The sequence below is a fragment of the Hirundo rustica genome, unplaced genomic scaffold (genome assembly GCF_015227805.2).
Source record: "Hirundo rustica isolate bHirRus1 unplaced genomic scaffold, bHirRus1.pri.v3 scaffold_287_arrow_ctg1, whole genome shotgun sequence".
Lineage (NCBI taxonomy): Eukaryota > Metazoa > Chordata > Aves > Passeriformes > Hirundinidae > Hirundo > Hirundo rustica.
In genome coordinates, this window is record NW_026690338.1 from 22,150 (window position 1) to 37,692 (window position 15,543).

General features: G+C 56.3%; 1 protein-coding gene across 1 annotated transcript in view; it reads right to left on the reverse strand.

Annotated features, from left to right (window-relative positions):
- STRA6 (signaling receptor and transporter of retinol STRA6) overlaps positions 1-13,595 on the reverse strand; it is a 15,890-nt gene extending 2,295 nt beyond the window's left edge. Inside the window, exons 1-11 of the mRNA XM_040053956.1 lie at positions 13,474-13,595; positions 12,060-12,138; positions 11,270-11,355; positions 9,109-9,248; positions 8,841-9,007; positions 8,158-8,280; positions 6,311-6,378; positions 6,157-6,233; positions 5,346-5,407; positions 3,656-3,836; positions 926-991 (exon numbers count right to left, since the gene is read on the reverse strand). Coding sequence (XP_039909890.1) covers positions 926-991; positions 3,656-3,836; positions 5,346-5,407; positions 6,157-6,233; positions 6,311-6,378; positions 8,158-8,280; positions 8,841-9,007; positions 9,109-9,248; positions 11,270-11,355; positions 12,060-12,138; positions 13,474-13,595 — 1,171 coding nt within the window. The remainder of the gene's footprint in view (positions 1-925; positions 992-3,655; positions 3,837-5,345; positions 5,408-6,156; positions 6,234-6,310; positions 6,379-8,157; positions 8,281-8,840; positions 9,008-9,108; positions 9,249-11,269; positions 11,356-12,059; positions 12,139-13,473) is intronic.
- Between the last annotated feature and the right edge of the window lie 1,948 nt (positions 13,596-15,543).

Here is a 15,543-nt window from a genome sequence, read left to right on the forward strand (position 1 = left end):
GGGGCCTGGGGACATTGGGAATGGGTTGGGAATGTTGGGAATGGGGACTGGGAAACCGGGAATGGGGATGGGGAATGTTGGGAATGGGGTCAGGGAGATCAGGAATGGGGATGGGAATATTGGGAATTGGGTTGGAGACGTCGGGAATGGGGTCAAGAATATTGGGAATGGGGACACAGACATTGGGAATGGGGCTGGGAATATCAGGAATGGGGATGGGGACATTGGGAATGGGGACAGGGACATTGGGGATGGGAACATTGGGAATGGAGTCTGGAATGTTGGGAATGGGGACAGAGACATCAGGAATGGGGGTGGGATCATCAGGAATAGGGACTGGGAAACTGGGAATGCAGCTGGGGACATCAGGAATGGGGCCAGGGAATTTGGGAATGGGGCCGAAGACATTGGGAATGGAGCAGGGGGAACAAGGACATCAGGAACAGGCAGAGGGACATTGGGAATGCAGCCACGAATATCAGGAATGGGGCTGGGAACATCGGGAATGGGGCTGTGAATATGAGGAATGGGGACAGGGAATTCAGGAATGGGGTCGGGAACATTGGGAATAGCGCCAGCGAAATAGGGAATGAGGTTAAGGGCTTTGGGAATGGCGACTGGGAAATCGGGAATGGAGCTGGGAATGTCAGGAACGGGGCCAGGGACATCAGGAATGGAGCTGGGAATACTGGGAATTGGGACAGGGAATTCAGGAATGGGGACAGGAGACATTGGGAATGGGACTGGTGACATTGGGAATAGGACTGGTGACATCGGGAATAGGGACAGGGAATTCAGGAATGGGGACAGGGACATTGGAAATGGGACTGGTGACATGGGGAATGGGGTCAGGAATATTGGAAATGGGGTCGGGAATGTGGCCGGGAATGTCGGGACTGGGGCCGCTGTCCGCACCGGTGCGTGCCGAGCGTCCGGAGCAGCATGGCGCAGGTGAGCAGGCAGCACAGCACCAGCGCGCAGATGTAGCAGACTGCGGAAAAACGGGAGAGAATTCCTGGGCTGGGCCTCGGGAATAACACCGGGAACGGGGCCCCGGGGGTGAGGGATCGGCCCCTGCCTCAGTTTCCCCTCTTTTGTCGCTCCCAAGGGGGGATGGGTGGGACAGCGGGAAAGGAAATCTGGGAAAATCCCTGGAGCGAGCTGGGATGGGATTGATGGGATGGGATAATGGAATGGGATTCTTGAGAAAAGGGGATCCGCGGGAAAGGGGGAGGAGGGATGGGAGGGGAAAAATGGGATGAGAGAGGTTTGGGGATCCAGGAAAAGGCACAGAATTCCTCCCTGGAGTTGGTGGGATCCCAGGGAAGGAGAGGACATTCCTGCTGTTCCTTCGTCCCTGGAATTCCCTGATCCCTGCTATCCATTTATCCCTGGAATTCCCTCATTCCTGCTATCCCTCATCCTCGTTATTCCCTTATTCCTAAAATTCCCTCATCCCTGCTATCCCTTCACCCCTGGAGTTCCCTGATATCCTGCTGTTCCTTCATCCTTGAAATTCTCTCATCCCACCTATTCTTTCATCCCTGAAATTCGCTCATCCCTGCTATTCCCTTATCCCAGCTATCCCTTCATCCCTGCTCTTCCCTGATCCCTGAAGTTCTCTGGTCCCAGCTATCCCTTCATCCCTAAAATTCCCTGATCCCAGCTGTCCCTCCATCCCTATTCCCCTCTCCCTGCTCTCCCTCCATCCCTGCTCTTCCTTCTCCCCGGCTCTCCCCTCATCCCCCATCCAAGGATTTCCACTCTCCAGGGATCCGGGCTCCATCTGTTCTCTTCCAGCAGGTTTCCAAGCCTGCAGCATCTGCCGCCTCTTCCCTGCCGCTCTTCCCAACGGCTTTTCCCGGAGCCTCTTCCCGCCTTGGCACGTGCCAGCCTGGCACAGCCCCAGCCCCGCCAGCCGCTCCCGAAATCCCTCTGGAATGCTCCCAATCCCATTATCCGGGTGAGGAATCCTCCAAAAACCCCTCAGGAATCCTCTCAGTCCCATTTTCCAGGTGAGAAACCTTACTGAAATCCCCCTGGAATCCTCCCAATCCCATTTTCCGGGTGAGGAAATCTTCCCAAAATCCCCCTGGAATCTGCCCCATCCCATCCTCCAGGTGAGGAGTCCTCCCAAAATCCTCCCGGATCCTCCCCATCCCATTTTCTGGGCTGGAAATCTGCTGGAAACCTCCTGGAATCTTTCCCGTCCCATCCCCCCAGGCCAGGAATCCTCCAGAATTCCCCCTGGAATCTGCCTCATCCCATTCTCCAAGAGAGGAATCCTCCTGAAATCCCCTTGGAATCCTCCCCATCCCATCCTCCGGGGGAAAAATCCTCCAGAAATCCCTCTGGAATCCTCCCAGTCCCATTCTCCAGGTGAGGAATCCTCCTGAAATACCCCTGAAATCGTCCCCATCCCATCCCATCCCATCCCAACCCATCCCATGGATCCCATCCCATTGATCCCATCCCATCCCATCCCATCCCATCACATCCCATCCCATGGATCCCATCCCATCCCATCCTCTGTGAACCCGCCATGTATTCCCGTCATTCCCGGTGATCCCGTGCCGTGGTTCCCACCCTCCAGCGCCCAGAGGTAGTGCCGGGCGGTGCGCAGCTCCCATCCCATCCCATCCCATCCCACCCCATCCCATCCCATCCCATCCCATGGATCCCATCCCATCCCATCCCATGGATCCCATCCCATCCCATCCTCCATGAACCCTCCATGTATTCCCGGTGATCCCATCATCCTTGCTGATCCCATCATTCCCGTCGTTCCCGTCATTCCCGTCATTCCCGGTGATCCCGTGGTTCCTACCCTCCAGCGCCCAGAGGTAGTGCCGGGCGGTGCGCAGCTCCCATCCCCATCCCATCCCATCCCATCCCATGGATCCCATCCCATCCCATCCCATCCCATCCCATCCCCATCCCATCCCATCCCATCCCACCCCATCCCATCCCATCCCATCCCATGGATCCCATCCCATCCTCCGTGAACCCGCCGTGTATTCCCGTCATTCCCGTCATTCCCGTCATTCCCGTCGTTCCCGGTGATCCCGTCGCTCCCACCCTCCAGCGCCCAGAGGTAGTGCCGGGCGGTGCGCAGCTCCCATCCCATCCCATCCCATGGATCCCATCCCATCCCATCCTCCGTGAACCCGCCGTGTATTCCCGTCATTCCCGTCATTCCCGTCGTTCCCGGTGATCCCGTGGTTCCCACCCTCCAGCGCCCAGAGGTAGTGCCGGGCGGTGCGCAGCTCCCATCCCATCCCATCCCATGGATCCCATCCCATCCCATGGATCCCATCCCATCCCATCCCATCCCATCCCATCCCATCCCATCCCATCCCATCCCATCCCATGGATCCCATCCCATCCCATCCTCCGTGAACCCGCCGTGTATTCCCGTCATTCCCGTCATTCCCGTCATTCCCGTCATTCCCGGTGATCCCGTCAGTGGTTCCCACCCTCCAGCGCCCAGAGGTAGTGCCGGGCGGTGCGCAGCTCCCATCCCATCCCATGGATCCCATCCCATCCCATCCCATCCCATGGATCCCATCCCATCCCATCCTCCATGAACCCTGCGTGTATTCCCGTCGTTCCCGTCATTCCCGTCATTCCCGGTGATCCCGTCAGTGGTTCCCACCCTCCAGCGCCCAGAGGTAGTGCCGGGCGGTGCGCAGCTCCCGCTCCATGCGCCCGGGCGCGGCGGCGGGGTCCGAGGGCACCAGCCCGAACTGCACCAGCAGCACCACCACATCCACCGTCATTCCCGCACGGATGATCCGCAGCGCCGGCACCACCGCCAGCAGCAGCAGCACCGACACCTGGGATCAGGGATCACAAGGGATCCGGGATTCAGGGGTGGGATACCGCGGGATTGGGGGGATCAGGGGTGGGATACCACGGGATCGGGGATTTAGGGATGGGATACCAAGGGATCGGGTGTCAGGGATGGGATACCACGGGATTGGGGGGATTTAGGGATGGGATACCGCGGGATCAGGGATTTAGGGATGGGATACCAAGGGATCGGGGATTCTTGGATGGGATACCACGGGATTCGGGGGATTTACGGATGGGATACCGTGGGATCAGGGGGTCAGGGATGGAATACCATGGGATAGGGGGTTCAGGGATGGGATCACGTGGGATAGGGGATTTAGGGATGGGATACCACAGGATCAGGGGGTCAGGGATGGGATACCAAGGGATTGGGGGTCAGGGATGGGATACCGCAGGATCAGGGGTTCAGGGATGGGATCACGTGGGATAGGGGATTTAGGGATGGGATACCAAGGGATCAGGGGATTTAGGGATGGGATCACATGGGATCGGGGATTTAGGGATGGGATCACATGGGAATGGGGATTTAGGAATGGGATACAGTGGGATCGGGGGTTCAGGGATGGGATCCCATGGGAATGGGGATTTAGGGATGGGATACCGCAGGATCAGGGGGTCAGGGATGGGATCCCATGGGATCGGGGATTTAGGGATGGGATACCGTGGGATTGGGGGCGTCAAGGATGGGATCACGTGGGATAGGGGATTTAGGGATGGGATACCGCAGGATCAGGGGGTCAGGGATGGGATACCAAGGCACAGGGGATTTAGAAGTGGGATCCCATGGGAATGGGGATTTAGGGATGGGATACCACAGGATTGGGGGATTTAGGGATAGGACACCAAGGGATAGGGGATTTGGGGATGGGATGCCATGGGACTGGGGATTTAGGGATAGGATACCATGGGATTGGGGGATTCAGGGATGGGATACCATGGGATTCGGGATTTAGGGTTGGGATACCAAGGGATTGGGGTATTTACAGCTGGGATCAGGTGGGATCGGGGAATTAGGGTTGGGATATCATGGGATCGGGGATTTAGGTATGGGATACCATGGGATTGGGGGATTTAGAATTGGGATCCCATGGGATTGGGGATGTACAGCTGGGATCCCAAGGGATGGGGGATTTAGGGCTGGGATCCCACAGGATTTGGGGATTTAGGGCTTGGCAGAGCCTGGGAATTCTGGGAGGAATTTTAATGCCATTCTGGTGAGCCCCAGGAACCTCCATGGGGTTCCCATCATTCCCAGGATCCTTTTCCATGAATTTATGGCACCTCCATGGGGTTCCCACCAATCCCAGGACCCTTTTCCATGGATTTATGGGGCCTCCAAGGGCTTCCCATCATTCCTGGACCCCTTTTCAATGGAAGCTGGGCTTCCACGGGGTTCCCATCATTCCCAGACCCCTCTTCCATGGATTTATGGGGCTTCCACGGGGTTCCCATCATTCCCAGACCCCTTTTCCATGGATTTACGGTGTCACCTGGTAGACGGCGATGACGGCCATGATGACGGACACCACCAGCTTCAGCGGGATCTGGAATCCTGCCGGGGAAAAGTGGGAGAGGAGCCGGGATTTGGGATGGTGGCTGGAACACGGAGAATTTCCATGGAGAATTCCAGGATGGAGAGCTTGGAATTCCGGGATGGCTCCATCTTGCTTTTCCATGGAACCTCAGCTGCCACCTCTGGGAGGTTCCCTGCCCTCTCCATGGATGGGAGGAGCCGGGAGCAGCTCGGCATTCCCGGGATTTCCTCCCATCAGTGCAGGACAATTCCCTCCTCCAGCCCCCGGCTTCTCCCACCCTTTCCTGGACAAGATTTCCCAGGAAAACCAAACTCCCTGGAATTGTCCCAGAACTCCTTTTCCATGGATTTATGGGACCTCCATGGCGATCCCACCATTCCCAGACCCCTTTTTCATGGATTTATGGGGTTTCCATGGGGTTCCCACTAATCCCAGGACCCCTTTTCCATGGATTTACAGGGCCTCCGTGGGGTTCCCACCATTCCCAGGACACTCTTCCATGGAAGTTGTACCTCCGTGGGGTTCCCACCATTTCCAGAACCCTCTTCCATGGATTTATGGGGTGTCCATGGGGATTCCATCATTCCCAGGATCCCTTTTCCATGGATTTGTGGATCCCTGCCCCAAGCACAGCTGGATTTGGGCTCCAACCAGGGTCTGGTTGGACGGGGCTTGGAGCAACCCGGGATATCGGGAACGGCCTGGCTGATCCCAGAATCCCAACCCCGAGCACTCCCCGATCCCGCGGGATTTTCCCGGTGCCCACCTTCCTCGGGAATGTAGACGTAGGAGAGCAGGTAGGAGCGGATCCGGGACCGGAGGCTCTCCTCGATCTTGGCCGAGCTGCGGGAGGCGGGACAGGGTGACATTCCCGACCTTTGGGAATGGGATTTGTTGGGAATGGGAATCGCCGTCCTCACCTCCCCTTCCGGCCCCGCTTGGACAGCAGGGCCTTGAGGTACTTCCCGTAATAGCTTTTCCCGGGAATCTGGAGGGAAATGGAAAAAGGGACGGATCTGGGCAGGGCGGAGCTTCCCCCAGGAATTTCCCGGCGCGGTTGGGATACGGAATGCGCCGTGCCGGTACGGAAAAGTGGGAACAATCCTCGTTCCCAAATCCCTCTGGAATCCCCCGTTCCCGCCTGCCGGGGTCACCTCAGGCCTCTCCCGGGTTTCCCTCCTCCCTTCCCAACAAAGCCCCGGGGATTCGCCGGGGATTATCCGGGAAAACGAGGAGAGCCCGGAGCCGGCCTGAAGGGAGCCGTTGATGCCGGGAGCCTCTCGTGGAAGGAATTCATTCCAGAGGGGATCCCGCTCCCGCGGCCAGGCCGGGACACGGCCGAGAACCCCCAGCCGCAGGGGAACCCACAGAGATCCCGATCCCAGTTTCTGATCCCAATCCCGGTCCCAGTCCTGGGACAGCAACAGAGAACCCCCAGCAGGAGGGGAATGCGCAAAAACCCCAATTCCGATCCCAATTCCGATCCCAATCCCAATTCCGGTCCCAAACCCAATCCTGGGACAGCAGCAGAGAATCTCCTGGAGCAGGGCTGGGAGGGGAATGCACAGAGAACTTGATCCCGATCCCAACCCTGATCCCAAACCCAATCCCAGGCTTGGTCCTGATCACAATCCTGATCTCAATCCTGATTCCCATCCTGGTCCCCATCCCAACCCTGACCCTGACCCTGACCCTGACCCTGATCCCGATCCCCATCCCCATCCCCGTCCTGGGATAACAATGGAGAACCCCCAGCAGCAGACCAGGAGGGGAATGCGCAGAGATCCCAATCCCAATCCCAGTCCTGATCCCAATCCCACAGGGATTGTCCCTGAAGTCCTGGTGCCAGTCTTGGGATATCGAAGGAGAACTTCCAGTGCCAGGGCCAGGAGGGGAATGCACGGAGATCTGGATCCTGATCCCAATCCAGGTCCTGATCCCAATCCCAATCCCAATCCCAATCCCAATCCCATTCCTGTGTCCATTCCCGTTCCCGTTCCCATGTCCGTTCTCATTCCCATTCCCATTCCCGTGTCCATTCCCATTCTCAATCCCATTTCCATTCCCATTCCTGTTCCCATTCCTGCTCCCATTCCCGTTCCTATTCCTGTTCCCATTCCCGCTCCCGCTCCGGTTCCTGTTCCTGTTCCCGTGTCCATTCCCGTTCCCGTTCCCTCTTCCATTCCCCTTTCCATTCCTGTTCCCATTCCCGTTCCCGTTCCCGCTCCCGCTCCTGTTCCCGTTCCTGTGTCCGTTCCCATTCCTGTTCCCTCTCCCATTCCTGCTCCCTTGTCCGTACCTGTTCCCTCTCCCATTCCCGTTCCCGTTCCCGTTCCCGTTCCCTCTCCTGTTCCCGTTCCCGTTCCCGTGTCCGTACCTGTTTCCTCTCCCGTTCCCATTCCCGTTCCCGTTCCCGTTCCCGTTCCCGTTCCCGTGTCCGTACCTGTTTCCTCTCCTGTTCCCATTCCCGTTCCCGTTCCCGTTCCCGTTCCCATTCCCATTCCCGTTCCCGTTCCCGTTCCCATTCCCATTCCCATTCCTGTTCCCGTTCCCGTTCCCGTTCCCGTTCCCGTTCCCGTTCCCGTTCCCATTCCCATCCCCATTCCCGTTCCCATTCCCGTTCCCGTTCCCATTCCCATTCCCATTCCCGTTCCCATTCCCATTCCCGTTCCCGTTCCCGTTCCCATTCCCATTCCCGTTCCCGTGTCCATTCCCGTTCCCGTTCCCGTTCCCATTCCCGTTCCCGTTCCCGTTCCCGTGTCCGTACCTGCGGCTCCGAGGCGTTCCCGCGGCCCAGGCTGCGGATGAGCAGCGCCGGGTACCAGAGGCTGAGCAGGGCCAGGGACAGCAGGATGGGGACATGGGACAGCGCCGGGTACAGCGGGTGCACCTGGGACACGGGGACACTGTCACTGCTTGGGGACACTGCCACCACCCGGGGACACTGCCACCACCCAGGGACATGGGACCGCGCCGGGTACAGCGGGTGCACCTGGGACACGGGGACACGGGGACATGGGGACACTGCCACCACCCGGGGACACTGCCACCACCCAGGGACATGGGACAGTGCTGGGTACAGCGGGTGCACCTGGACCAGGGACATTGGGGACACTGCATGGAGACATGGGGACACTGCCACCACCCTGTGACACCTCAAGGCCACCCTGGGAAGTGACAAGGGCGCCGTGCCACCTCTATGCCAACCCGGGAGGTGACAAGGGAATTGTGACCCCTCAATGCCACCCCGGAAGGTGACAAGGGAGCCGTACCACCTTGGTGCCACGCCGGGAGGTGACAAGGGCGCCGTGCCACCTCGGTGCCACCCCGGGAGGTGACAGGGGCGCCGTGCCACCTCAGTGCCATGCCGGGAGGTGACAGGGGCGCCGTGCCACCTCGGTGCCACCCCGGGAGGTGACAGGGGCTCCGTGCCGCCCGGGTGCCACCCACCTTGTGCGCCAGGGGACACTGGAGGCGCTGCGCCAGCTGTGTCCCGCAGTGTCCCCAGGCCAGCAGCGCTCCGGCGGCGTGCGCCAGGGCGCGGCGCGGCGCGGCGCAGCCCAGCAGCGGCAGGTAGAGCAGCGGGTAGTACAGCAGCGCCAGCACCTTCCAGAACTCTGGAAAAGCCGGGAGAGGCCCGGGGGTGAGCGCGGGGCGGTCCCCGGGGTGGCACCGGTGGTGGTGGCAGTGGCAGTGGTGGCAGTGGTGGTGGCCTCACCGCGGGCGCTGGGGGCGGCGGGCGCGGCCAGCGGCAGCGGGTCGGGGTCCAGCAGCAGCTGGCAGAGCGAGGAGAAGAGCAGCGCGAAGGCGGCGGCGGCCACGGGCCGGGGAACGTCCTCATCCAGGGAATTCCCGGGGCTGGAACGGGAATGGATGGGAACAGCCGGGAACAGCCGGGAATAGCCGGGAACGGCTGGGAATGGCTGGGAATGGCTGGGAATAGCCGGGAACGGCTGGGAATGGCTGGGAATAGCTGGGAATAGCTGGGAATAGCTGGGAATAGCTGGGAAAAGCTGGGAACTGGGAATAACTGGGAATAGCTGGGAATAGCCGGGAATAGCTGGGAATAACTGGGAATAGCTGGGAATAACTGGGAATAGCTGGGAATAGCTGGGAACAACTGGGAATAGCTGGGAATAGCTGGGAATAGCTGGGAATAACTGGGAATAGCTGGGAATAGCTGGGAATAACTGGGAAATGGGAATTGGGAATAACTGGGAATTGGGAACTGGGAATTGGGAATTGGGAATTGGGAACTGGGAATAACTGGGAATAGCTGGGAATAACTGGGAATAACTGGGAACAACTGGGAATTGGGAATTGGGAACTGGGAACTGGGAACTGGGAATAACTGGGAATCAGGAACTGGGAATAACTGGGAATTGGGAATTGGGAACTGGTAACTGGGAATTGGGAATTGGGAACTGAGAACTGGGAATTGGGAACTGGGAACTGGAAATTGGGAACTGGGAATTGGGAACTGGGAACTGGGGATTGGGAACTGGGAATTCGGAATTGGGAACTGGGAATTGGGAATCGGGGATTGGGAACTGGGAATTGGGAATTGGGAACTGGGAACTGGGAATTGGGAACTGGGAATTGGGAACTGGGAACTGGGAATTGGGAACTGGGAATTGGGAATTGGGAATTGGGAACTGGGAACTGGGAATTGGGAACTGGGAACTGGGAACTGGGAACTGGGAACTGGGAAATGGGAACTGGGAATTGGGAATCAGGAATTGGGAACTGGGAATTGGGAATTGGGAATTGGGAACTGGGGATTGGGAACTGGGAACTGGAAATTGGGAACTGGGAACTGGGAATTGGGAATTGGGAACTGGGAATAACTGGGAATAGCTGGGAATAACTGGGAATAACTGGGAATAACTGGGAATTGGGAACTGGGAATTGGGAACTGGGAATTGGGAATTGGGAATTGGGAACTGGGAATTGGGAACTGGGAACTGGGAACTGGGAATTGGGAATTGGGAATTGGGAATTGGGAACTGGGAACTGGGAATTGGGAATTGGGAACTGGGAACTGGGAATCGGGAATTGGGAACTGGGAATTGGGAACTGGGAACTGGGAATTGGGAACTGGGAACTGGGAATTGGGAACTGGGAGACTTTCACGGAGGTTGGGGGGTTTGGGAGTTCTGAGTCTTTTCCAGGGATCAGAGGGGTTTGGGAATTTTGAGCTTTTTTCCAGGGGTCAGAGGGGCTGGGAATTCCAAGCCTATGCCAGGGGTCAGGGGGGTTTTGGGAATTCTGAGCCTTTCCCAGGGGTCAGAGGGGTTTTGGGAATTCAGAGTCTTTTCCAGGGATCAGAGGGATTTGTGGAATTCCCAGTCTTTCCCAGGGGTCAGGGGGTTTGGGAATTCTGAGCTCTTTCTAAGGGTCAGAGGGTTTGGAATTCTGAGCCCTTTGCAGGGATCAGTGGGATTTTGGGAATTCCCAGTCTTTTCCAGGGGTCAGGGGGTTTGGGGAATTCCCAGCCTTTCTCAGGGAGGGATGAGCAGAGTTTTGGGAATTGTAAGCTTGTTCTAGGGGTCAGAGGGTTTGGAATTCTGAGCCTTTTCCAAGGGTCAGAGCAGGTTTGGGAATTCTGAACTCTATCCAGGGGTCAGAGGGATTTGGGAGTTCTGAGCCCTTTGCAGGGATCAGTGGGATTTTGGGAATTCTGAGCCTTTTTCCAGGGGGCAGAGGGGTTTGGGAATTCTGAGCACTTTGAAGGGGGTCAGTGAGATTTTTGGGAATTCCGAGCCTTCTCCAGGTATCAGTGGGATTTTGGGAATTCTGAGCCCCTTCCAAGGATGAGTGGGGTTTTGGGGATTCCGAGCCCTTTGCAGGGATCAGTGGGATTTTGGGAATTCCCATACCTGAGCAATCCCGGGACCCCGTTCCAGCAGCTCCGACGGAGTCGGCGACGCTTGACCAGGAAGAACAAGGCCAGGATCACGGCCAGCTGGGAATGGGATGGGAAATCCATGGAAAAGGGTCCGGGAATGGTGGGAACCCCATGGAGATCCCATAAATCCACGGAAAAGGAGTTTGGGAATGATGGGAACCCCATAGAGATCCCATAAATCCATGGAAAAGGGTCCTGGAATGGTGGGAACCCCGTGGAGATCCCATAAATCCATGGAAAAGGAGTTTGGGAATGATGGGAACACCATGGAGATCCCATAAATCCATGGAAAAGGGTCCAGGAATTGTAGGAACCCCATGGAGATCCCATAAATCCATGGAAAAGGGGTTTGGGAATGATGGGAACCCCATGGAGATCCCATAAATCCATGGAAAAGGGGTTTGGGAATGATGGGAACCCCATGGAGATCCCATAAATCCATGGAAAAGGGTCCAGGAATTGTGCGAACCCCACAGAGATCCCATAAATCCATGGAAAAGGGTCCCCGGAAGGATTTGGGAGGAATTTTGGAGTTCTTGTCCCACAGGGAACTAAAAATCCCAGAAATCCGGGAATTCCGGGATCGTTTTTGGGGGGAAAATCCCTCCAAGACGGAGCCTGGCCCTAAATCCAACCCACGGATTCCGGAATGTGGGATGTGGGAATGGGGGAGTTTTGGGGTTTGTTTTTTTTCCCCAAATTTGGGGAAATTTTTTTCCCCAAAATTTTGGGAATTTTGGGATTTTGGGGCGGATACTCACGGAGATGGGAGCCATGACGGTGTGGTAGAGCCGGGGGGAAATGGTGGGATGGCATTCCGGGGTGGCCTCGGGAAAAAGGCTGGAAAAACAACGGGAAAAATCCCGGATCTGGAGAGGGTTTGAGCCCAAAAGGGCCGGGGGAAAATGGTGGGAAATGGGGAAAAATCCCGGATTTGGGGTTGACCCTAAAAGGGACGGGAAAATTCTGGGGGAAAAACAATGGGAAAATGGGGAAAAAAAATTCCCAGATTTGGAGTTCACTCAAAGGGATGGGGAAAATGATGGAAAATGAGGAAAGAAATCCCAGATTTGGGTTTAATCCTTAAAGGAATGGGAAAAATGATGGAAGATGGGGAAAAATTCCCAGATTTGGATGGGTTTGGGCCTAAAAGAGTTGGGAACATTCCGGGAAAATGGGAAAAAAAATCCCAGGTTTGGGTTTAATCCGTAAAGGAATGGGAAAAATGATGGAAGATGGGGAAAAATTCCCAGATTTGGATGGGTTTAACCTTTAAAGAGTTGGGAAAATCCCAGGAAAACGGGAAAATCCCATCTTTGAGTTTAACCCTTAAAGGGGTGGGGAAAACGATGGAAAATGGGAAAAAAAATCCCAGATTTCGGGTTAACCGTAAAAAGGTTGGGAAAATTCTGGGAAAAACAATGGGAAAATGCAAAAAAAAAAAAAAAAATCCCAAATTTGGGTGGGTTTGAGTCTAAAAGGGTTGGGAAAATTCCAGGAAAATGGGAATAAACCCCAGATTTTGGGTTTGACCCTAAAAGGTCCAGGAAAAAAACAACGGGAAAAAATGAGGAAAAGCCCTGAATCCCATAAATCCCCCGTGGGAATCCCATAAATCAGCTGTGGGAATCCCTGAATCCCGTAATTTATAAGGGAAAACCCCATCCAAGCCCTTCCCAAACCCCACAATCCCAATGGGAACAAGGAAGGCTCCCAGAGGGAAACTGGGATTTTCCAGGCGTCCCAAAAAAACCCCCGCTGCGGCCAAACCTTTACAGGGTCGGGATTTTCCCCGACGGGAATTCGCTCGTCCTTTGGGAAGGGAATTTAACCGGGAGACAAAATCCCGGGATTTTTTAGAGGGGCCAGAAATCCAGGAATAAATCAGGCCCCAAAAATTCCAGGGCCAAAAAATCCGGGGATAAATCTGGGAATGATGGGGCCAGTCCCCCAAAATCTGGGAATTTTTTAGAGGGGAAAAATCCGGGAATAATTCAGGGAATGATGGGGCCAGCCCCAAAAGTTCCAGGGCCAAAAAATGCGGGAATAAATCAAGGAATGACCAAAAAAATTCCAGGATTTTTCGAGGGGCCAAAAATGCGGGATTTGCTCCGTGGGAAGGGAACATTTTTGGGGACATTTTGGGATATTTTGGGACATTTTGGGGGCACTCACTCATCCCGGACCGCGGATTCCGTGGATTCGTAGATGTACCAGTCGGATCCCAGCTCCTCATCCAGGAAAATTCCCGGATCCAGGGGAGATTCCCGAATTCCAGCGGAGCCGTTGGAGGCCATGGCCAACCCCGCCCCCTCCGGGAGCCCGGAGCCGGCTGGAAAAGTGGGAAAAACACCGGGAAAAGTGGGAAAAACACAGGGAAAAGTGGGGAAAACCCTGGGAAAAGTGGGAAAAACACTGGGAAAAGTGGGGAAAACCCTGGGAAAAGTGGGAAAAACACAGGGAAAAGTGGGAAAAACACCGGGAAAAGTGGGAAAAACACAGGGAAAAGTGGGGAAAACCCTGGGAAAAGTGGGGAAAACCCTGGGAAAAGAGGGGAAAATACCAGGAAAATGGGGAAAATACTGGGAAAAGCGGGAAAAATGCCAGGAAAACTGGGAAAAACACTGGGAAAAGTGGGGAAAGTACTGGGAAAAGGGGGATGGAGGCTGGAAAAGTGGGAAAGAAGCTGGGAAAAGTGGGAAAAACCACCAGGGAAAGTGGGGAAAACACCGGGAAAAGTGGGATGGGGGCTGGGAAAAGCCAAGATGGGGGCTGGAAAAGTGGAAAAAACACCGGGAAAAGTGGGAAAAACACTGGGAAAATGAGATGGAGGCTGAAAAATGTAAAATAAAGGCCAGGAAAAGCAGGATGGGGGCTGGAAAGACGGGATGAGGGCTGGAAAAGTGGGAAAAATGCAGAGAAAAGTGGGAAAAATGCAGAGAAAAGTGGGAAAAATGCAGAGAAAAGTGGGAAAGAGGCTGGGAAAAGTGGGATGGGGGCTGGGAAAAGTGGAATAGAGGCTGGAAACGTGGGGAAAAGGCTGGGAAAAGTTGGAAAAATCCCGGGAAAAGCCGGATGGGGGCTGAAAAAGTGGGAATAGACACCGGGAGAAGCAAGATGGGGGTTGGAAAATCGGGAATAAAGGCTGGGAAAAGCTAGAAGTGGACGGGGAGAAGAGGGATGGGGGCTGGAAAAGCGGGGAAAACACCAGGAAAAGTGAGGAAAACGCCGGGAAAAGCAGGATGGGGCTGGAAAATCAGGAATAAAGGCCGGGAAAATCGGGAATGAAGGGCGGGAGGAGCGGGTGCAGGCGCGGTGCCCGCGGGCTTTTCCCGAATTCCCGAATTCCCGGCGGGATTCCCGCACTCCCGGCAGGGGGAGGGGCGATCCCGGGCGGATCCCGGCGCTGTTTGGGTTTTCCTGGGAATTGTCCGCGCTGGGAGAGAGGAGCGAAGGTCGCGGCTGCGGGGGGCGGGGGGCGGAGCTGTCCCCAAAGTGTCACCATGGGATGGGATTGTCCCCAGAGTGTCACCATGGGACTGTCCCCAAAGTGACACCAGGGTGGGATTGTCCCCAGAGTGCCACCAGGGATTGTCCCCACAGTGACACCAGGGATGGGATTGTCCCCACAGTGACACCAGGGATTGTCCCCAGAGTGACACCATGGGTGGGATTGTCCCCAAAGTGTCACCATGGGATTGTCCCCAGAGTGACACCAGGATGGGATTGTCCCCAGAGTGTCACCATGGGTGGGACTGTCCCCATCCCCACGCCGGGAATTCTGGGAGGAGTTTGCGGCCGGGACAAGCCCAAAATGTCCCCAAACGTCCCCAGGTGTCCCTTGTGGGACTTGGGGACACCCCGGGGCCAGGTCGGGGATGGCACCACTGTCCCGATGTCCCAGTGTCCCACTGTCCCACTGTCCCACTGTCCCAATGTCCCAGTGTCCCAGTGTCCCAATGTCCCACTGTCCCGATGTCCCACTGTCCCAGTGTCCCAGTGTCCCAATGTCCCGATGTCCCTCAGTGTCCCAGTGTCCCAATGTCCTGATGTCCCTCAGTGTCCCCATGTCCCAATGTCCCACTGTCCCACTGTCCCGATGTCCCAATGTCCCACTGTCCCAATGTCCCACTGTCCCAATGTCCCAATGTCCCAATGTCCCAATGTCCCGATGTCCCAATGTCCCAGTGTCCCACTGTCCCAATGTCCCAATGTCCCAATGTCCCACTGTCCCAATGTCCCAGT